The sequence below is a fragment of the Oryza brachyantha genome, chromosome 4 (genome assembly GCF_000231095.2).
Source record: "Oryza brachyantha chromosome 4, ObraRS2, whole genome shotgun sequence".
Classification (NCBI taxonomy): domain Eukaryota; kingdom Viridiplantae; phylum Streptophyta; class Magnoliopsida; order Poales; family Poaceae; genus Oryza; species Oryza brachyantha.
The window spans coordinates 18,866,800-18,888,206 of record NC_023166.2 but is presented as its reverse complement, the minus strand read 5'-3'; the positions used below and the strand labels follow the sequence as shown (position 1 = coordinate 18,888,206).

At 44.0% G+C, this 21,407-nt stretch overlaps 5 protein-coding genes across 5 annotated transcripts; 4 read left to right on the top strand and 1 right to left on the bottom strand.

Moving 5' to 3' along the window:
- Window positions 1-4,648, bottom strand: LOC102721447. Its single transcript, XM_040523249.1, has 5 exons — window positions 3,880-4,648; window positions 2,140-2,815; window positions 1,892-2,042; window positions 1,265-1,327; window positions 1-332 (listed from the first exon to the last, which is right to left on the bottom strand). Exons 1-5 carry the CDS (start codon window positions 4,646-4,648, stop codon window positions 210-212), a joined length of 1,782 nt encoding a protein of 593 aa, XP_040379183.1. The 3' UTR covers window positions 1-209.
- Window positions 4,649-8,981: 4,333 nt separating this feature from the next.
- On the top strand, window positions 8,982-13,050 carry LOC102712249. The gene is made up of 3 exons (XM_006652790.2): window positions 8,982-9,535; window positions 10,955-11,080; window positions 11,151-13,050. Exons 1-3 carry the CDS (start codon window positions 9,158-9,160, stop codon window positions 12,732-12,734), a joined length of 2,088 nt encoding a protein of 695 aa, XP_006652853.2. The 5' UTR covers window positions 8,982-9,157; the 3' UTR covers window positions 12,735-13,050.
- A 656-nt stretch (window positions 13,051-13,706) lies between these two features.
- Window positions 13,707-14,443, top strand: LOC121054297 (wiskott-Aldrich syndrome protein family member 1-like). The gene has a single exon (XM_040523702.1). It carries the CDS (start codon window positions 13,746-13,748, stop codon window positions 14,154-14,156), a length of 411 nt encoding a protein of 136 aa, XP_040379636.1. The 5' UTR covers window positions 13,707-13,745; the 3' UTR covers window positions 14,157-14,443.
- A 932-nt stretch (window positions 14,444-15,375) lies between these two features.
- Window positions 15,376-16,818, top strand: LOC121054283 (glutathione S-transferase T2-like). The gene has a single exon (XM_040523649.1). It carries the CDS (start codon window positions 15,387-15,389, stop codon window positions 16,638-16,640), a length of 1,254 nt encoding a protein of 417 aa, XP_040379583.1. The 5' UTR covers window positions 15,376-15,386; the 3' UTR covers window positions 16,641-16,818.
- Window positions 16,819-17,291: 473 nt separating this feature from the next.
- On the top strand, window positions 17,292-18,827 carry LOC102711968 (protein ALP1-like). The gene has a single exon (XM_006652789.3). The coding sequence runs from the start codon at window positions 17,310-17,312 to the stop codon at window positions 18,660-18,662; it is 1,353 nt and encodes a 450-aa protein (XP_006652852.1). The 5' UTR covers window positions 17,292-17,309; the 3' UTR covers window positions 18,663-18,827.
- Window positions 18,828-21,407: the final 2,580 nt, after the last annotated feature.

Sequence of the window (21,407 nt, the reverse complement as noted above, 5' to 3'; positions counted from 1 at the left end):
ACCACGAGCCGTCGAGCACGATTCTTAATTTGTAAAACAGTAACAAAGCAATTACCAAGCCAACCAGTCACCCAAATCACCTTATCAAAGAGCATTGAAGCTTTGGGTGATTATTTTCTCCAGCCATAACCATGTCATACAACTCTATGAATTGAACTGAACAATAATTACATTTCCGCCTGTGAAAGCGAGGGTAGCACGACTTGAATTCAGCGCTTCCTCTTTGATGTACGCTTTTCTTGTTTCACTTTAGTTGTTTTCTTTGCTCTAGTGGAACCACCTTTAGTTCCAGCTGAATTTTTCTTCTTTTGGCGAAATCCTTTACCACTTTCCTGTGGAGGACATATTTATCAGATCAGATGGCAAACCACCACGTAGAAAAGGTAATAAAATCATGCCAAGGGCAATATAAATCCCTAAGGCCGCGTTCGGTAGGAGATGGGGTAAGTAACGGAGTAATAGATTAATACATGATTAATTAATTATTAATTATTAAAAAAATATGAAATAGATTAATATGGTTTTTTAAAACAACTTTCCTATAGAAAATTTTTGCAAAAAATACTCCCATTTAGTAGTTTGGAAAGCGTACGCACGGAAAATGAAAGAGATAAGTTAACTTACCTGCGTCGGCGAACGCGGCCTAACTTATGTAAATCATCGTATGCTTAGATGGTAAATAAGTCCATTACCTATAGAGGTGAACAAAAAATAAACTAGAAGCTCGTGGCTCAGATCGGTTCAAACTCGTAGTGTTAATGAATTGAACCGAGCTAGGTTTTTATCTCGTGAGCTTAATGAGCAGCTTAAGATTATTATATCTCTATATACTTCCACTAAAAAATATCTTAATATACTTGGGGCTTCTTAACTAATGCTTAGTCTCATAATTACATCTAAACTAGGAAATTAGGAGCTTCATGTTTTCTTCGCTAACAAAAATAATTACATCTACACTATTTGTATCTAGTGAGTTATTTATTAGTTAGTGTATATTATTATATTAATATATAATAAAAATGGTAAATCTAAAATTATAGAGGTGATCTAAATGAGATATAGCTCGTTAACATGACTAACAAGCTTAACAAACAAGCCTGCGAGCCGAGCCAAACTGACTCGTTTAGATAACAAGCCCAGATGAGCCGAGTTGGCTCATTATCCACCCCTATTTAACTATAACTCTAAAACTATGCTGAGATTATGCATGAAACTAGTGCTATGCAAGCTAGGAGAGTCGATCAGAAATGAATAAGCATATCACCTTTTTGTATTGTCGATAGGCAATCCTGCCAGTCAACTCCTGGCCATTTTTGGAGACATAAACCTGTAGCCAGAATTCGACAGAGCAAAGTGATGAATACATAAAACTAAGAAGAGGTTTACTATTATGCTACATTGTAGAGTGGGACAATTTCCCATAACATATATAAGTGGGGAAAATAGGAAAGAAGAAATTAAAACCAATGGTGCAAAAATATTGGGAAGAGATTGGGTTCTAGGAAAAAGATCCATTTGTCTTATGGGGGCAAAGAGATCCTTATAGCTCCTGTTATCATGTGTGTCTCTTTACACAATATGTTTTTTACAAGTTACCAGAAGGGGTGCTTAATAAGATAACACTGTAAGAGGTAGGTTCTATTGGCAAGGTTTGGGGAAGAACAAAAGGTATAATATGCTGAAATTGAGTGCTCTTAGTAGACCTAAATACCATGGATGTTTAAGGTTAATGGACACCAGGGTATAATCTGTTTGACAAAAGATGATGAATGCATACTAAAGAAAGGATGGGAGTAGATCGGTTTCTATTCTGAAAAATAACACAAGCGACAATAGCACTTTGTTCTGTGGAAAATTAACAGGAGTGATGCAAACAAACATGGGGGCTTACCCTTTTTCCATCTTCTCCAGTAAACCAATGGCCAGAACCAGAAATTCCACTAGGGTTTATTCTTCTTGTGCCAATTTCAGTTCCAACAGATGTTCTCTTGTTTGGAGTCACCCACCGCTCATTAGCAGAAGCACACCTGTCGATCTGACTCCTATAAAAGGAAACAGAGTAACCAAAGTTAGTGAGGGCATTGCACAGAGGACTGCAGGAAAATGATTATGATTCTTTTATGTTTGAACCACAATTACCTGTATTGGACATCTTGCTCATTTCCTCTGCTGCTATCTACCCCAATTGGAACAAAATGCTCTAGTCTTTCACGGACTAGCTCACGAACCAATGGGTCATGGTGGAAAAAATAATCCATTGCAGGAGGATGGCTATCTGTAATATTGTCATGTAGTGCAGCCCCACTTGGAGTGGCTTGATGTTGGAAGTGTCCTCCAGTTTCACTAACGGGATAGTTAAAACGTATAGCTTTGGGAACACAAAAACTACTGTCATTTTCCTGCTGAGGTCTTTGTTCTTTCACAGATTTGAAATATTCGTTGCAGAATTCATCAAGAGCAGGTGTCACCCAACTGACACGCATCTCAGCGTTGGTATTATCTAGAACAGTGTCCGCTTGTGATTTGCTCTTTGGCCGCAAGCTAGGTCTATCCTTGTCATCTAAGTCACTGTCTGAATCGAGCAAATGGATTTTCCTCATCGGGCTCAATGTTATCTTAGGGAGCAATTTCTTGCTGCAGCTTTCTTCCAAAGATTTTGAAGCTGAATAACAAGGCACATGTGTAAATTTCTTTGTTTTATTTGTTAATTGACTCATGAGTACACCACGGTTCATCAGAGAGAACTTTGAGTTGCTGGCTTGAGAGAATTTTGAGCTACTTGAAGTTATGCAACTGCCAGCTGATGGTGGCATGTCTGCAAGCAAAGAAGCTGTTAATGTTTTGCACAACGAAATGAATAAAGTTCCTTAAAATATACAAAATAGCAAACTGCAGACTAATATAGCACATATATGATGAATGAGTAATCACATTATAAATTGTGTGGACGGTTGGGTACTGTTGACCTTTTATTTTGTTTCAATACCCCATGCAAATTTTCAGTGTGGTTGTCACACACTCAGGGATACACTACACCTGTGGAGATAACTAACTTTATTGCTGTTTTTTTCCAAAGAATAGATGAGGCATGGGGAAGCTAAACAGGAAAAAAAACTACGCTACATGAGCTAATAGCTCTTTTGGGGGCTCTTTGGCAGACAACAAGAGGCATTTTTTTAAGGTAAGGGAAGTTTTTATTGAACACAGACAATTACGTCAAGGTGATAGAATCATACTGAGAACACACCCAGCATAACAACAAGAGGCATGGTATTTGAAGGGGCTTAAGTTTCTCATCCAGCAGAAATTGTACACAAAAATATTTCCACTTTACTTCAACGGAAGATACCAGCAAGAATCAAGCAACAAATACATCAAATCTAAAGGCATAATTTGTGTGCACAGGCTGCAAGGCTGGTTGGGATATCTCGGTTGATTTCTTGTCTGAAGTTAGCTTCTGAAGCTACAGGTTTGTGTGTGACTAATTGGTTATAGCTCACATTGGTTGTTCAGTGTAAACTGAACTATGCTTTTGGAGATCTGTTAAGTGTTTGGTTTTATGGTAGACTACTGGATTTATGTTACAAGAATGGGCCATGTGACATCCGAGCACTGGAAATATCTCAAGACAGAAATCACCTTATCTCTCTGTTTTCAGCCTGCGAGTGTTTGTGGCCATTTTGTTATGTGCTGTTATGGTTTCTTCAAGCATTCAATGTATTTTACTTAAACTTATGCTGTCCAATTCAGCCTTTTGAAAATAAATAAACAATTCGCTGATTTCCCAGAAGTGTGTACTACTAGATTCAGGAAAAAGCAACAGATACCTATTAAGATAAGCGCAAAAGTTCAACAGAGAAGGGTTGGTGTTTCCCTCACCTCGCGTGGGTCTCTCCTCGTCAGTGAAATCCTCAATCTCATCCTCGAAGCTCCCAATAGCCCCCAAGTCGATCTTCGAGCTCACCACGGGAGACGCTTCCATCTTCAGCGGCGCTGGTGCCCAACGGGGAGGTGGTGTTGGCGCTTCAGATGGAGGCGCAGGGCCTCTACGCAGCCGCTTGAATCGAGCCGTCTCTGCCGACGGTGGTGTCGGGTTGGGGACAAGGGTTCCATGCAGCCGTTGCTTTTGCTGCTGGCCACCGGCGAGGACGAAGTCGTCGTCGTCGTCGTCCTCAACAGTGCCGAGCGAGGTGCGGGCCGGCGGCGTCACCTGGGTACGCGATTGCTCGTGATGGCTGCCGCCGGTGAGAAAATCATCGTCATCGTCGTTTAATCCCAGGGAGAATGAGGGTGCATCAGGCGCCTCATACCGCCGCGCTTGCTCCTCGGGGCGGTCCGTGTTGGGGAGGCCGGGCTCGTCGTCGCCGAAGTCGATGCCGAGAGAGAAAGGCGGCGCATCGGGCGCCTCATAACGCCACCGCTGCCCCTCCCGGTGGTCTCCGTCGGCGAGGTGGACCTCATCGCCACCGTCGCCATCGCCATCGTAGTCGATACCGAGCGAGAATGAGGGCGCGTCGGGAGCCTCATACTGCCGCCGCTCCTGCTCCTCCCGGCGTCCTCCCTCCTGGGGCTCGTCGCCGCCGCCGCCGCAGTCGCCATCGGAGTCGAACTCCGAGCCGAGGGAGAACGACGGCGCGGTGAAGTCCATCAGCCGCCGAGGGAGGGATTTGGTGGAGGGCTTGGATCCGCGGGGGAAATGCGGCGGCGGAGGGGAGGAAGCCGGCGAGCCGGATGCGGCGGTGATGAGGCTAGGGTTGCGCGACGGAGATTCGAGAGGGGGGAATTGGTATGGGGCTGAGCCGCAGGATGAGGATCCGATGGGGCAAAAATTGGCCGAAGGATTCACTCTTTGGCGGGAGAATTGCTTTTGGCAAATTTCGTGGAGGGAATCGAACGAATTCGAAGAGTCTCGAGTCTCTTCCGCTCAAAGCCTCAAACTGCTCTCTCTTTTTTTTTTCGCGAATATTCGTTTCTCAAAACTAAAAGCCTCGAAGGCTGGATGGGCCAATTGCCCAAATCCACTTAAATTTGTTTGGGGTAAAATGGGCCAACGTTCCGTGACGTCTGTCGCATCGGCAGGCCGAATTCTTGATTCTGTAGGAGTACTACTTGATTTTTTTTACCTTTTAAATACTGTATTTAGAAAGTGTGCTGTTGTTCGAAATATGAAGGCCTCTTTGAGAGTTTTCTAAAAAACGAAAACATAATTTTAAATATTTTATAAGTAAATATGAAAACAAAAAGTCGTACTACTCAGCCAGTGTTCCAGAAAGTTTCGAGCTTTTTGCTTCATTAATCGCCGACGAGCTGCTTGCATCCAGAGCAACATCAACACAGGATATAAACATAAATAAGGGAAAAGGAATCCAAGAATACGCAACAACCAAACCAATGCATAGCTGAAAACGCATTGCTGCACCTGCAAGAAAAAAACGGCTCTCCTTTACACACCCTGTAATAAGCTCAACCACCGTCCCCGAATCATGATCTAACCACCGTACCCCCAGATTAACAAAGCGTCGCCAACCACCGGCATGTTACTTCTACAGTAGACTATACGACTATACACGTACTACGTACATACACGCCTTGACCGATCGATCGATCTGCAGCTATAATTACGGAGCAAAACGCCGCTCCAACACTAATGATGCGACCTAACCTGAACTGCTCGCGTCTTCGCAGTCGCCTCGTCGGCACCGAGCCGACAACAAGTGAGGCAAATATCTACTCAGGCCGTGTTCGGAAGGACGGGGATAAATTAATCCGGCGCAGAAAAAGGTATTAATATGTTAGTATGTGATTAATTAATTATTAATTATTAAAAATATAAAATAGGTTAATATAATTTTTTAAAATAATTTTTCTATAAATTTTTTTATAAAAAATACATCGTTTAGCAGTTTGAGAAACGTGTGTGTGAAAAACGAAAGATAAAAAATATTTCTATATTAAACGAACAATGATGGAAGATAAAAAAATATTTTATATTTTTTAGTTATTTGATTGTATAAATGGTGAAATTAGCAAAGATGATAATATATTTTAAGATAAGAGGATAAACTTTTGTACAATTTTTTAATAACTGTGATTGTGAGTGTAATTGTAAAAGATAATAAAAAATCAAAGAAAAATTTGCCAAGAAAGGACAGCCTTGATATTGTGAGATTTTTTTATGCTAAGATTCATCTATTAATTAACCCATATTATTCATATACATATGTATCAATTTATTATCATTGGGATAAATACAAACAATACTATAAATTATAGATTTTGAGATCATAAAATGGATGGGATCCTCGGAGGTGTTAATGTATACTCGCCTAGGAGTAGATCCGGTAGGGCATTCGACTACTCCACATGGATGCAGCACGAGCACGAGAGAATCCACAGTTAAAAATACTCATCTTCCATCTATCGGTCGGCTCAAGCATGCAGTTGTATTGGATGCTACAGAAGCAGCTCGGATGCTACTATACTGCAGCAGCAGCAGCAGCATTGTATTCTCTCCTGATAGATCCTTATCCCAGACAAGGCGTTGTTGTTTATGAACAAGCTGTCTCTCGCCTTCCACGCTTGGCGGATTGAATTGGATCCACATGAGCAAGGAAAAAGAACCTGAAGAGAGGTGATCCTTCTCCCGAAGAAGAGAAAAAAAGCTGAAGAACTCACGGTTCACTATGGGGTTTGATTTCATCTCATGCGTTTTTCACCTTTGCGCCAAGGTTTAAATTTTGAATTCACTCCCCACTGTTGCAGAAGAACCACAGCCAGAGCGCTGCTGTCAAAAAAAAGAGGAGGAAAAAGTCACGGTGTTGCTGCGTGCGTCGGCAGGGGCGCACGGCCTCGTCGTCGTCTTCCTCCCGGAGAGCCATTTTTTTACTGCTCCCGCGGCCGCCGTGGACGGACGGACGAGGACGACGAAGCGCGAGGAGAGAGGAGACGCACGATGCAGGTGGGACCCACCACCGCGTGAATCCACGTCGCCCGCCTCTGATAGGTGGGCCCCCCGGGTCCCGCCCGGTCCGACGTGGCGGGGTCTCCCCCCGTACCCTCGTGCTCCTGACCTCGGATGCCTTTTTCCCCCGCGCGGGCGCCACCGGGCGGGGTGCTCGCGTCCGGACACCGGACAGCGCGGCGCTCGTGCGGGACGCCGCCACGTGGAGGTGTTGCTGTTGTCGGGTCGGGCGGACGGGCCGTGGCGTGGCGTGGTGTGGTGGGTGTTCGGATCTGGAGTTGGTTAGCGGAACTTTGGATTTGGGGTTTTTTTGATTGATGGGTTGCTCAACGGGGGACGTGTGGGGTTGGGGACGGCTGTTCCGTTATTGCCCTCCGTTTTGGAGGGACCTCTCGGTTAAAAATGGTAATTTCGTGGTTAATTTTCTTATTTGTAGGTATAAATTAGGCGTACGAAAGTATTTCGAAAATGCTACACCACAATTAACATGAATGGAAAACTTTTAACTTTTTGAGCCATCGGATACGATTTGAGCTTCGTGTTGGAGAAGGGAAATAATCAACATGCATAGGGATGGGTAGTCATACGCAACCTGATAAATGAAATGCATGCGCTAATGCTAACCAATGTCTTTATTAATTTATATTTATGATATATTAAAGTTATTACAATTTAATTATTTACCTTATTGATATATTTATAAGTTTTTTAACTAGAAATTTATTGAAAGTTGTATAGGTAGATTAAAGTACTTATACACGTCTACCTATTGTCCATATCAATATGTTATAGCGTTGTACTATAATTATAATGTGGATAGTAGTAAATGTTCGTTGAATCTAATCGGACATCAAATTTAGTTATAGTCTACACTCCAATACGGCTATTGCCGCGCCGTTTAGGTTGGGGGTTTAATTTGATCTTGTTCTGCTAACTCTATATTTTCTACACGAATGAAACATCATGTGTATAACAAGTTTTTTGTTAACTTGTGTTGATAGCATGTAAGATTATTTTTTAATTGTTGTATTCAACTCTTATGTATACGCTAGCGGGTTAACAACATCGATATAAATTATACTATTTATATATACAGTTTTTTCTTATACAAAGATGGAATTTTCATTGTCACTAGAAACACAAGGACAAAGTTATTGATAAACTAGTTTTGACTAGGGTTACATATAACAAACTATACAGTATCACCCTTCACTTGGCCCCTAGACGGAATAATTAACCTTTTGCCACTTTTACATTTAGTCATAACAGATTTGCCACTGGACCCACAAGTCATAGACACATGAGGACTCATATGTCATATATAGCGAGTGACAAATCTGTTATCTGTCATTTGTAAGAGTAGCAAAAAGTTAAATGTCCCCGCTTGTTTGAGCTTGATTGTGTTGTTGGATCACGAATGCTTCATAACAGGGTAGCGTAAAACATGATAACTTATTTACATAAGCAATTTGTTGGAAATAACACTATAATGTGATTGTAGTAGTCACAATGTTTTTTTTAAATAAGTAAATTATTGAGTTCAATCGTCTAGATAGAAGTATTAATAAACAAATATATGTCCTTTTGAGATAATGCTAAAGTCCAAGTCAATTTTGACAATAAAACCGGTAAACTGCTCTCTCACACATCGCAATATATTTTCTTAAATGAATCTTTAGATGTGCAGGCAGCGTCATACGGCTCAGATGAAATCATAGGATTAAAAGTTCTACAGAACGGAGTGAATCAAGATCCCTGCAATATTGCTTAATAACATATCCTCTCGATGATCCTTTGCAGCAGTGTTAACCCCAGGAGAGGTGAAAACCAGCCCACCCCAAGACAACAAAACCAAAAGCCGTGCGTGCATCACCGCATCCAAAACTCCCCCATCGTACCGTACCCACGTTAACCGCGCCCAGGCCCAGATCCGTCCTTCCACCATCACCCTCCCCTCCCCTCCTCTCATCTCCTCTCCTGTAGTTTACTTCTCCCCACCCCCGCCCCCGCTTACCCTCCCGTTTCCCAACGCCTCCACCACTTGCCACCCCCAACGTCTCTCTCCCCACCACCACCTCCGCTGCTCCACGGCGTGCCCGTCTCTCTCGCTGTCTCCTCTCATCCCCTCCTCCGGCGCCCGCCGATGCCGCCGCCGGAGCGCGCTGCTCCGAGCCACGCACTCAGTCGTTGCCGCAGATGAGCTCCAAGCACCGGTCCGCCGCTGCTGCTCCTGCTGCTGCTGCGGCGGCGGGAGCGGCGTCTGCTGCTGTCCGGACGCCGCGGCGGCTGCGGAGGCGCCCGCTGAAGACGACGTCGGGGTCTGGGGCTGGGCAAGGAGGAGGAGGTGCGCGGCGGAGCGGGCCCGCGACGCCGCTGCTCAAGTGGGACGTGGGGAGTAGCGGGGCGGGGAAGGGTGGCGGCGAGGGACCGGCGGGGGGTCAGGCGGAGAAGGCGGCGCCGCGGGACGTGTCGGTGAGGAGACTCGCGGCTGGAGTGTGGCGGCTGCGGCCGCCGGAGGCGGTGGCCGGGGGCGCCTCGGGGAGCGGGGAGAGGGGGGTTCGCGTCAGTCTCGAGGTACGTGCACGGCAGCTTAAACCCTCCCCCCCTTCGTTTTTGATTTTTTCCCCAATGAATATACGTTGTTGTGCTCGCTTCAAGCTCGTGATTCGTGTGCTTTTTCGTTGAGCTGTTTTGCTGAATGTCGTTTTTTTGGGTAAGAACTGAATGCTGCAACGTTCATGAACCTCCGTAGTTCAGTTCAGCTAATAAAGCATGCATTTTTCGCTGCTTCTTGATAGATTTGTTTGACTATCATGTTATTTAAGCTTAAATCAAGGAAAAAACGAACGCAAAACTTTGGCTGCATTTCTTCCGAAATGCCAATATTCGCGGTCAAAGCTCACTCATTCGTTGGTGAGATGCACAGATCTCACGCAAACATTTCGGAGTCCTTCTGGGCGATTTCTTCATTACACCATGTAGTATTTTACCATCTGTTTGTTAGCTATATCTGCTTATCTTTGCCTTAACTCGCCTGCCGTAGTCAAATCCTTTAATCCATTCTCCTCATTGAAGTGTTAGCAGTACTGGTGTCAGCCACTCAGCTGTAGCATCGACGCATTCAGTGATCGTCCTAATGCAGGATGCGTCGCTCAGAAGCATGGACATTTACGGGGAGCTGCCGTGCTGAGCCATTGGGTGATGGCCGTGATCCTTGTCACATAAATTCACTGATCCAAAAAGGGCAGTTGCATTTTCTGCTCCCGGATCCCCTCATGTGAACCTGGTCGGGCCCCAGTCATTGGATCCTCCATGCCCGTGCAACTACAAATGCATTGTCCTTTTGGTTTAGCACTTCCGTTGGTGAAAATGGTAGTTTATTTCCGTTTTACGGATCAAATGGTGTGTTGGAAGTGCATGGTTTGTAGTTTAGATTTTGCATAGATTGATTGGTTTAGAGGCATCCGATGAACCAAATGATTGAACTCTCGTGCCGTGCAGGAACAAACATATGCGAGCTGGGTTCAGCTATGTGGTCCCATGTAAGCCACTAGCTGACCATAGCTCCTTGTCTCATCCAATTGGATACTATCCTAGCCCCATCAAATGATTTTTGAACTTTGAACCTTAGGCCTGATGGGGAATCCTAGCCAACAAATGAGATCGATGTTATGAACGCTACAGATGTGGCCATGTAGGTTGGACTTTAGGTTCAGTGTATATGTTTATGTTTTAAAGGGGTCTGCCTGTGATGATAGTTTGGGCCCCTTTGGATTCTCTGTGTTTTGGATGATGTCTCTGGACTATTCACCTTCTTGCATGGAATAGCCACAGTGGTAAACAGCAAGATGGGTTTATACAGATTTGGTAACTTATTTTTTTTGGGGGGTGGGGGTGGGGGTGGGGGAGTGAGCTGCTTTCTGGATGGATTTGCTACAATATGGTGAATCCTTTTTTTCTTGTAACTTATTTGTGCATGTGCCTTCGTGACAGCATATCCCAAGACATCTACAAGTCCAGCTTATTAAGCAGAACAACTTGGGTCATCACAAGACCCTTAAGAATGAGATTTCAAGCCCCATTTCTGTTTTGGAGCGAAAGAGTGGAGAGCTCCATAAGGTGAGGCTAACACCTCCAAATACTTTTACCTGCACCATCCTGTAAGATCATTGATGGATTAATTCTGCAGGTACAGCTTCATGCTGCTACAGCTGTGCTACCAGTTACCACTATGGAGAAGGCAACAAAATGGGAGCCAGAGAACTTAGAAGGAATGGAAGCACATGATGCATATTTGATAGCTAGCCAATTAAATCTTCTCAACGAACAGCAAGATGCAGCTTATGTTGCTAACCTGCAGATGGAGCTCCAGCAAGCACGTGATCGGGTAAATGAGCTGGAAACTGAGCGACGTGCAGCTAAGAAGAAACTCGACCATTTGTTCAAGAAACTTGCAGAGGAGAAAGCAGCTTGGCGAAGTAGAGAGCATGAGAAAGTGCGTGCAATTCTTGAAGATATGAAGGCGGACCTTGACCACGAGAAGAAAAACAGGAGACGCCTAGAGATGATTAACTTGAAGCTTGTCAATGAGTTGAAGGAGGCTAAGATGTCAGCAAAACAGCTATTGCAAGAATATGATAATGAGAGGAAAGCACGCGAGCTCACTGAGGAGGTGTGCAATGAACTGGCAAGGGAGGTGGAGGAAGACAAAGCCGAGATTGAAGCCTTGAAACATGATTCCATGAAGCTGAGAGAGGAGGTTGATGAGGAGCGGAAGATGCTACAGATGGCTGAGGTTTGGCGTGAGGAACGGGTGCAGATGAAGCTAGTTGATGCGAAGCTCACTCTTGATGCCAAATACACACAACTGAGCAAACTGCAACAGGATGCTGAGGCTTTTATTGCTGCATGCAGTTGTGCTAGAGGAGATATTATGGTTGTGGAAGAAGCAGAGAACATAATACAGGCGATCAAATCTGTGAGAGCACAAGATATTGAATTCAGATACGAGCCACCGCCACAGTCCGAAGACGTATTTTCTATTTTTGAAGAGCTGCGTCCAAGCGAAGAACCTGTAATAAAGGAGATTGAACCGTGCTACAAGAACAGCTCTGCTATGTGTGAATCAGAAATCGAAGAGGCTAGCCCAATGACTGATATATTCCTGGAAAAGACATCCAAGGTGTACTCAAGCAAGAGCCCTCGCAATGAAAGTGAAACTGAAGATGGCAGTAGCTGGGAAACAATAAGCCACGAGGATATGCATGGTTCAAGCGGTTCACCAGATGGAAGTGAACCGTCAGTCAACAAGATCTGTGACGGAAACATGTCATGGACGAGCAGAAATGGTTTTGAGTACAAGGAAGCTGAGAAACTGAAGGATGATTCGACTGATGTATACCTGACAAACATGAACCAACCCAAGAAGAAAGAGTCAGCCTTATCAAAGCTCTGGAAGTCGTCTCGCCCGAAGAGCAACGAAGTCTGCAAGAAAGATGTGGAGACGATCAATGGAAGATCATCAAATGTTCGTCTATCGGTTGGGACCCATTCCACCATTGACAGCGGCATTCAAGAAATAGGCCTCAGCTCGCCGAGCGTAGGGCAATGGAGCTCACCGGATTCAATGAGCATGCAATTCAACCGAAGCTTCAAGGGCTGTATGGAGTACCCGCGGACGTCCCAGAAGCACAGCCTGAAGTCAAAGCTCATGGAGGCACGGATGGAGAGCCAGAAGGTCCAGCTCCGGCAAGTGCTCAAGCAGAAGATCTAGAGCTGCCACGACCAAATAGTGAAACATTGTAAGCCTAGAATTTATAATCAAGGAATAATCTCAAGTGTATTTCCATGCTTCATTTCTCTTGTTTTTAGGGTAACTTGTAATGTATGCACTACAGTACTGAAGAAAAAAAAGATCAGGTTGGCCTTTGTGGGCCTGCTGGAGCAGTGCTGCTTCTGTATCTCACTGTAGTCCTGGGAACATAAGATTCCATTTGATAGGCTACTGACTACTGTGAGATCCATTATGATGTATAATATAGACATAAAGAAGCAGCAGTGTTCAGTCATATTACTGTTTTAGCCTCTCACATTATCTTCCAGAACCCCCATGCTGCGCTGCTGCTAGAGTACTCCATCGCCATCATCCTGTTTTGTTTGTGTTAAAAGATGTTCCTGCATGGTGCTATAATAAGTCGTTAAAAAGAAGCAATATGTAACAATGTCCTAAAAAAGAAGACAAATGGAAATGCAAGAATTGCAAGCAGCAGAAAGGTGGAAGAATTGGATGCGTTGCAAACATCGGCATAAAATGGATAACCGGACAGGAGAATCTGTGTGCGCAGCCAAATTTGGGCTGGCATTGGCAAAGCCGGCCCAGCTTGAATAGCACATCAGCCGGATGGTTCTGGACCAAAATCTTGAAGAATCTGGCCCATAAATAAATGGATTCTTCTCTCGAACCCGGCCCACACGGCCGCGACCGTCACGTCACGCGCCATCCGCCGCCGGCCGCCGGCTCGTTTCAAAACTCCCACCACGTCACCACGCGCCGTCTATCCCACCGCCATGTAGGACCCACATAACCCACACGTCATAGTGTAAACGGGTCACGAGCACCGAAGGCGGGAGAAGCGGATAATTTTGGCCCTATCCTTTTTTTCCCTCCTAAAGCTCGCGCGCCCCGCCCAACCCTAACCCCTTCAAATACCCCTCACGCCCGCTCGCTCCGCCTCCATCGAACCGCGGCTTCCTCGTCCCGCCCTCACCGACACCTCGGGCCCACATGGCAGCCACCCGCAAGTCCCGCTCCCCGTCGGCCGCCGCCACGGGCCTCGTCGACCACCACCGCTTCCTCCGCCCCGGCGCGCTCGCCCGCCTCCGCGACGCCAGGCTCCGGCGCCGGATGCCCACCACCACCGCCTCCCGCCTCGCCCCACCCGCGTCGCCTTCGTCCCCGACGGCCCCGTCGTCTCCACCTCCTCCTCCAGTTGCGGCGGCCGGGGGCGGCGCGGTCGCGCCGTACTTCGTGCCCGTGTCGAGGCTCCTCGCGCCGCGGTGCCCCCAGCGGAAGAAGCTCGCGGCGGCGAAGGGGGTGATGCTCTTCGCGCCACCGCCGCCGCCGAGCCCGAACCTGCCCGTCGAGGTGGCCATGGAGTTCCTCAGCTCGCCGGACATGGTGGTCGCCGCTCACTAGAAGGGCGCGTCGTGATGTGTTTGTTGTGGTAGACCTGTAGATTTGGGATCTAGTTCGCACTTGATTCGATAGTTTTGTGGTTTACAGTCTTTTTCCTTGTTTGGTTGTAGGGATCTCCATGTGAAAACAAAGACAAAAATAGAATACTTCTGCTTTGATTTGCTAGAAAAATGCGAAAAGTGCAGAAAAGAGTTGTAATATGATTGGGTGTTCTTACATGATTTGTTGGATGCTCTGTGAATTGAAAGTAATCAAGGGGAGGTGGTACTGCAGAAATTGAAAGTTATTTGTCCACAATGACTGCAAATAATTTTGTTTGGAATCTACCATCTTGTCTGACTTTGATCCTAGTATGCTTGTGTGGTTGTAAGTTGTAACTGCTAGTAGTAACCAAAATCATTAGTCATGTTTGTCTTTTACATTATCTATGCTCTTAATAGCATATCAGTCCCCAGTCTCCTTCATTGTGTTAATATTATGAAAATACGTTAGTTATCAGTTCATTTGCAGCCCATAGTGTCTTGTGATAATTTTACATGGAATGATTGGCAGCATATTCATGGTAATTCAAAACTCTTGCTCCGTTACAATGATATTGTCTTTTTAATGTGTGACCGATGTTTCAGCTAGGCTCATTTGCTCAGTGAATACTGATTAACATGGATCGTCTCCAGCTGCAGCTACTACCAGTGTTTTCATCCATAGCGATCAACCTGCCACTCTTCTAATTCTAACTTCCAGGCAATGTGTGAGTTGGTATAGTGTTTTTCTTACCATGTTTGAATTATGGATTGCTGTAAACCATCTATGACTTGTATCCATAATGATGTTCCGCTGTTGAATTGGAAAATGATTCGGTTGCGGACCAACCATTTCTACTTTCTTTATTTAGTTTACTGTGTCCATACTGTTTTATTCTGTATGGAGTGGTGAATCCAGACTTGAAGGGTACTGCTAATAGAAGACAATAAGAGCCGATGGTACATGCTACTTGGCTTCTTTCATGTATTTCCATTTGTGCATCTTGTTCACTTTATAATTTATCGTGATGGTAAGCACTAAGAGCAACACCAATGTATATTATCAACATGGGTATTAGCGTGGGACCTAGTAACAGGCGGCAGTAGGAGGAGACCCCATCCACAATGTTTCACAAAATCTTGGAGGGATCCATCTCAGGCCCTCAGCTAGCAAAGTTTCACAAAATGTTTCACTAGCTGAGGGCCTGAGATGGATCCCTCCAAGAGAGGTTCCATGAACTTGTTAAACCAAGGCTCCCCAAGCCAACATTCTAGCCAAAACTCCCCTCCTACTCAATTCCCCTCAACTTTCTCCCAATCACAATTTCCCCAATCCCCACATTTTACCCAAGCCTCACCACCTAATTTCCAAACATTCAACCCTTTTGGTCCTCCAGCCAACTATCACCTATATGGTAGTTCTCCTCCAAACTTTCAAGGTTTTCAGCAGCAAGCAAGCTGGTTACAATCTGCACCAATAAGTTTTCAAGGTATTCGTCCTCAAGAAAGTTGGATGCACTCACCAAATCAAGTTGTTGGGTCCGCCTCATCTCATGGATCCGAATCAGCCTCTCAGTGCCCTGCAAGACAGGAAGAGAACAATTTGGTTAACATCGAAGAGTCAAGTGACAGTAGCCAGGAGACAGGGAGAAGAGGGACACGCGTCAACTGGACCGAAGAAGAAAACTTACGACTCCTCAGCTCTTGGTTGAATAACTCACTAGATTCTATAAATGGCAATGACAAGAAGAGAGAATACTATTGGAGGGAGGTTGCTGCAGAGTACAACAGTAATACATCTAGCAATAACCGCAAAAGGACAGTCGTGCAATGCAAGGCACATTGGGGTGGTGTTAAGAAGGACATTGCAAAATTTTGTGGAGCTTATTCTCGAGCTAGAAGAACCTGGAGCAGTGGATTCTCTGATGATATGATCATGGAGAAAGCTCATGCATTATATAAATCGGAAAACAATGATAAAACTTTCACATTAGAGTATATGTGGAGAGAATTAAAGGATCAACCAAAATGGCGACGGATACTTAAAGAGGACAGCAATAACAAGAGGACTAAGATTTCTGAATCTGGTGCATATACATCATCATCCAACCAAGAAACTGAGGAGGAGACCAGCCAAAAAGAGAAGCGTCCTGAAGGGCAGAAAAAAGCCAAAGCCAAGCTTAAAGGGAAGGGAAAAAAACCTGCACCGTCTCCTTTGGGGGACCAGCCATCTCAAGATTTTGTTCTCTTCAACGAAGCTGTAAAATTGAGAGCAGAAGCAGTGCTGAAATCTGCAGAAGCAACCACCAAATCAGCGGAAGCAAAGAAGGAACAAACTAGGATAGAGAAGTATCAGACATATTTAAAGTTGTTGGACAAAGACACTGCTAATTTTAGTGATGCAAAACTTAAGAGGCATGAAGCTGTCCTCGAAAAGCTAGCTACAGAACTTGCAGAAGAATAAAAGATCCCTAAGTTATGTTTGAACCCCTAGTACTTAGTGTGTCACTGTTTCATTAAGTTTAACTTGCTAGTAATATTTAGACATGTGATAGGTTTGTAGGGCAAGTAATTGTTGTATTGTGAACTCAGTGAACGATGAATGTAATATTTCACTAGTGAGAAGGCATATGAAGTGATAATATTTGTCCACAATAATAATATGTCTGAACCTTCTGCTCTGTAGTCTCTGATTTGTCCCATAACAACAGCAAATCGTTTCTTTAGCAGCCTGCAGAAAAATATACATTGATAATAATTAGCACAACATTTTATAATATGGTGGTTTGAATAGATAGAAAAGGAAGGTATGGTTGTTTAAAATCTAGCTGTTGGAATACATCCAAAAAGCAAGACATGGTTGTTTAAAATCTAGCTGTTGGAATACATCCAAAAAGCAAGACACAATTGTCTAAAATTTAGCTGTTGGAATACATCCAAAAAGAAAGACATGGCTGTTCAAAATCTAGCTGTTGGAAACTAGCTGTTGCAATGGAAGCAAAAGCAATGCATCAATGTTACACATAGCTAGCAGGATGAACCATATATAAATAAGACATGCACTTCAGGAAGACAACATTCCCCTTCCTTTCCTTCAGTTTCTTACCAACATAGCAACTCATCTTCAAAAAAGATGTCCACTGAGTCACAAGATAATTCTAGTCATTCCGATGAGTCCATCACTAGTGAGAAGCTTGAAGATATGACATGGGAAGAAATTAATGACCCTATGGAAGCTCAGCTTGAAGCTCGGTTGGAAGCTCAACTTGAAGCGAGATTGATGGCTCACCTAGCTGGTTGCTCTAATCAGCCGGGGGGCTACACAAGGAGGTACATTAGTAGAGATCATGAAGAGGACCACAACAGATTATTTGCTAAATATTTTTCTGAGAGTCCATTGTACACAGATGATCAGTTTCGGAGGAGATTTCGCATGAGAAGGCATATTTTTTTGCGCATTGTACAAGCTCTTGGTGTTTGGTCTCCATATTTTCGTCTAAGGCGAGATGCATTTGGTAAGGTGGGTCTATCACCATTGCAAAAATGCACCGCTGCCATGCGAATGTTGGCATATGGTACACCGGCTGATCTTATGGATGAGACCTTTGGGGTTGCAGAAAGTACAGCAATGGAGTGCATGATAAATTTTGTTCAAGGTGTGCGGCATTTATTTGGTGAACAATATTTGCGCAGGCCTACCGCAGAGGATATTCAACGTTTACTTCAATTTGGAGAGGCGCATGGATTTCCTGGGATGTTGGGGAGTATTGACTGCATGCATTGGGAATGGCAAAGTTGTCCAGTTGCATGGAAGGGCCAATTCACACGTGGCGACTATGGAGTACCCACTATTATGCTTGAAGCAGTTGCTTCTTTAGATTTATGGATTTGGCATGCTTTCTTTGGTGCTGCTGGTTCAAACAATGATATTAATGTGTTGGACCAGTCCCCATTATTCACTGAAATGATACAAGGAAGAGCACCTCCTGTTCAGTTTACCATCAATGGTACACAATATAACATGGGATACTATTTAGCTGATGGAATTTATCCGGAGTGGGCTGCATTTGCCAAATCAATCACCAGGCCCCAAAGTGCTAAGCACAAATTATATGCGCAGCGTCAAGAATCAGCAAGAAAAGATGTGGAAAGAGCCTTTGGGGTTTTGCAAAAACGTTGGGCCATCATACGTCACCCGGCGCGTATTTGGGAAAGGGAAGAGCTTGCAGATATAATGTATGCATGCATTATTTTGCACAACATGATAGTTGAGGATGAGAGAGGTTCATATGATATACCGGATGACAATACATATGAACAAGGGCAGTATTCTCCTCAAATGACAGGGCTTGACCATGGACCAATATATGGATTTCAAGAGGTTTTAGAGCAAAACAAGGCTATCCATGACCGACAAACACATCGGCGTCTGAAGGGAGATTTGATAGAGCACGTGTGGCAGAAATTTAGTGGTCAGCAACAATAAGATTAGATTTTAATAGTTCCATATCAACCTTGTATTTTACTAGTTTGATTTGTCTTTACCAATTTAGAATCTAAATGTTTGCTTCCAGAAGTACTTGTATTTGTATGTCAAATGTATTACTTTTTATCAGATACGTATTCTAATAGGGACTATGTACACTAGTTATCTTGCAATACCTACAAAAATGGATTGCCTTTTATTTCTGAAGAACTATATATATGTTCTGTATACAGCTAGTAGCCTGAAGAAAATAGGAGAGCAAAACTACCAATAGAGAGGCAAAATGTGGTTCCTTTTTCCTGAAAAAAATTAAACACGAAACAACTGCGTTGATGCATAGCAACAGGCTTACTTACACTAACACAAATGCACTGGTGTCAAGTATACTCCCCTGCAGCTAGCTGATCGAGAAACGATAATCAGCTAGAGCCCAGACAAACATATACTCCGCTAGCTATATCGAATATTGTTGAAGTTTTCAGATTAATCGAACTCCGATGCTTACTTTCGATTAGTGTTGCAAGAATTAAACATAATTATATCTCATCATCATGTAGCTTGTATTTTTGAGAAAAAAAAACAGTCGGTTGCTGTTAACAGGCCGGCAACATAGCAAATAGATATATTTTGGATGGCAAAAGAGTTAAATTAAATTTTCTGCAACATAATATTTAGCAAGAACATAAAAGGTTAGTGCTAGCTACATATGTTCCTGATATAGAAGGTTAATGTAGCTACCTGTTTTAAACTGCTATATGCAGGGCTCTTATAAAGTGGGGAAAACTAGTGTTGTGTTCTTTACTTGGATAGAAGCACGAACCATAACACAGATCAAACGGTAAAACAACTGTCCGTGATTAAACAAAAAAAATATATCCACACAATTATAGCAACTCCGACCGTGATTAAACAAAAAACCTATCCACATAGTTATAGCAACTCCGATTCTCATAAACTGAACTAGAAAAAAGAACATATGCAACATCAAAAGAGAGGTGCATGGTACAATATTTATCATGCAACCACATACGCTATTCTATTACTTAAATCACAAGCATAGGGGTTAGTTGGCCTTACAGTTGGTCTCTTGCAGCTCCGTCGCGGATCTTCGCAGGAGGATATGAAGCCCAAGCTGATCACACACCAGAGAAGATGACCTCCTCAGTCTCCGGTCGGGCTGAAGCACCAGTCCGCCATAAGGGAGGTGGCTTGCAGCGTCAGGCAGCGGGGATAGCGGCAATGGATGAAGGGGAAAGTGTCGCCTGATTGCAGAGTAGGAAGGATTTGCGACGTCGGATAGAGGGGATTGCGGGGTTGGGTGGCGGAGAGGAACCCGACATCGGTGGAGGGACGGAGGGGTTTGTGCCGTCGATTTTGGGGGAGGGGGAGCGGATTGCCGGATGGATAGTGGGGACGGAGGGGTTGCCGGCGCCGGCCAGTGGCACCGTGGCAGAGTAGGAGAGGATTTTACGGCGGCGGAGAAGGAGATTGCTGTGCCGGTGGAAACAACGAGAGAGGAATCGGGGATCGATCTGGCTAGAACTCGCGCGAAGGAACTGAGCGCTGATTTTTTTTAACCTGTAGACCCCACCTTACTGCCCCTCACCGAGATAAACATTGTGGATGGGGTCTCCTCCTACTGCCGCCTGTTACTAGGTCCCACGCTAATACCCATGTTGATAATATACATTGGTGTTGCTCTAAGCAGTAGGATTTTACATATAATCAACTGATATTACTGTTCCATTTATGCAGTGTCTGGTTGACATTGATCTCCATGACGTATTGTTATTGAATCATGTGCATCTTCTTGGCATAATTGCTAGTAAAAGTTTTTTGTTGAGGTGCAAATGTTGCAATCAATTTGAGTATTTACCTACTAGGAGCTGCTTAATACCTATCCACATTTTGTTATTAATGACATTATTTCTACCCAGCTTTCAACTTTTCGTCACATCTTGGTTAATTAGTCATGTTAGAATGACGCTTGTCTACAAGTACAGTGATATGTTTAAGTTTCAGTATGTTAGTGCTTTCGGCTTTGAGTATGTGGTTACACTTATGAACTATGCTGATGTGATGATTGAATGCTTACTTTTGTACCTCATGTTCCTAGCTGTACACAATGGTGCTTACTGTTTTTTGTTCATTTATTTTGTCCTGGTTTCTTTCATAAGAACTACTTATTATCCTAACTTGACCATTCGCGCTTGCTCTGTTGTGCAAGTTAATGCTGGACTCTTGTATGAATTCTCCATGCTGATGGCTGCTGTGGCCTGTGGTAGCTCATATAAGCCCACATGTGATTGTCTCGCGACTTTAGTGTTAGGGTATTAGCATTCTCTAGTCAGTTCCAGGAACAGGAATGCCTTTAGATTGCCTAATATCGATGTGAATGGAAAACATACCATACTAGGGGAAACATTTAAGAATGGAAAATTAAACTGAACATTTTCATATACTGGTTTCCGATGGCTTATGTGCATTGATTTTCTCAATCTTTGTAAGGGCTTGACGTAAACTAAAACTCTAGTGGAGGCCTCTTGAGTGAGATTACATCCCAGAGCCTGACTATTCAATGCCACTTCAGGTAAGATCCATTTTCACCGATAAAGCGATACCCGCTCTCTATATATGAGTTTATGGAAATAGTTCTCACAAGCAAAGAAGGAATTCAAATTCTACCCCTTCCTGAAATAAACATTTCTTGCAGAATGATTCACCTTGATTCATCAATTTTCAGAA

Coding starts and splice junctions, on each gene's coding strand:
- LOC121054297 (XM_040523702.1), top strand. CDS start 13,746: ATGGCAGCCACCCGCAAGTCCCGCTCCCCGTCGGCCGCCGCCACGGGC.
- LOC102712249 (XM_006652790.2), top strand. CDS start 9,158: ATGAGCTCCAAGCACCGGTCCGCCGCTGCTGCTCCTGCTGCTGCTGCG. Junction 9,536..10,954: donor GGGTTCGCGTCAGTCTCGAG/GTACGTGCACGG, acceptor CCTTCGTGACAG/CATATCCCAAGACATCTACA. Junction 11,081..11,150: donor AGAGTGGAGAGCTCCATAAG/GTGAGGCTAACA, acceptor TTAATTCTGCAG/GTACAGCTTCATGCTGCTAC.
- LOC102721447 (XM_040523249.1), bottom strand. CDS start 4,648: ATGGACTTCACCGCGCCGTCGTTCTCCCTCGGCTCGGAGTTCGACTCC. Junction 1,328..1,891: donor CTGGAGAAGATGGAAAAAGG/GTAAGCCCCCAT, acceptor TTCTGGCTACAG/GTTTATGTCTCCAAAAATGG. Junction 333..1,264: donor CCTATCGACAATACAAAAAG/GTGATATGCTTA, acceptor TGTCCTCCACAG/GAAAGTGGTAAAGGATTTCG.
- LOC121054283 (XM_040523649.1), top strand. CDS start 15,387: ATGGATCCCTCCAAGAGAGGTTCCATGAACTTGTTAAACCAAGGCTCC.
- LOC102711968 (XM_006652789.3), top strand. CDS start 17,310: ATGTCCACTGAGTCACAAGATAATTCTAGTCATTCCGATGAGTCCATC.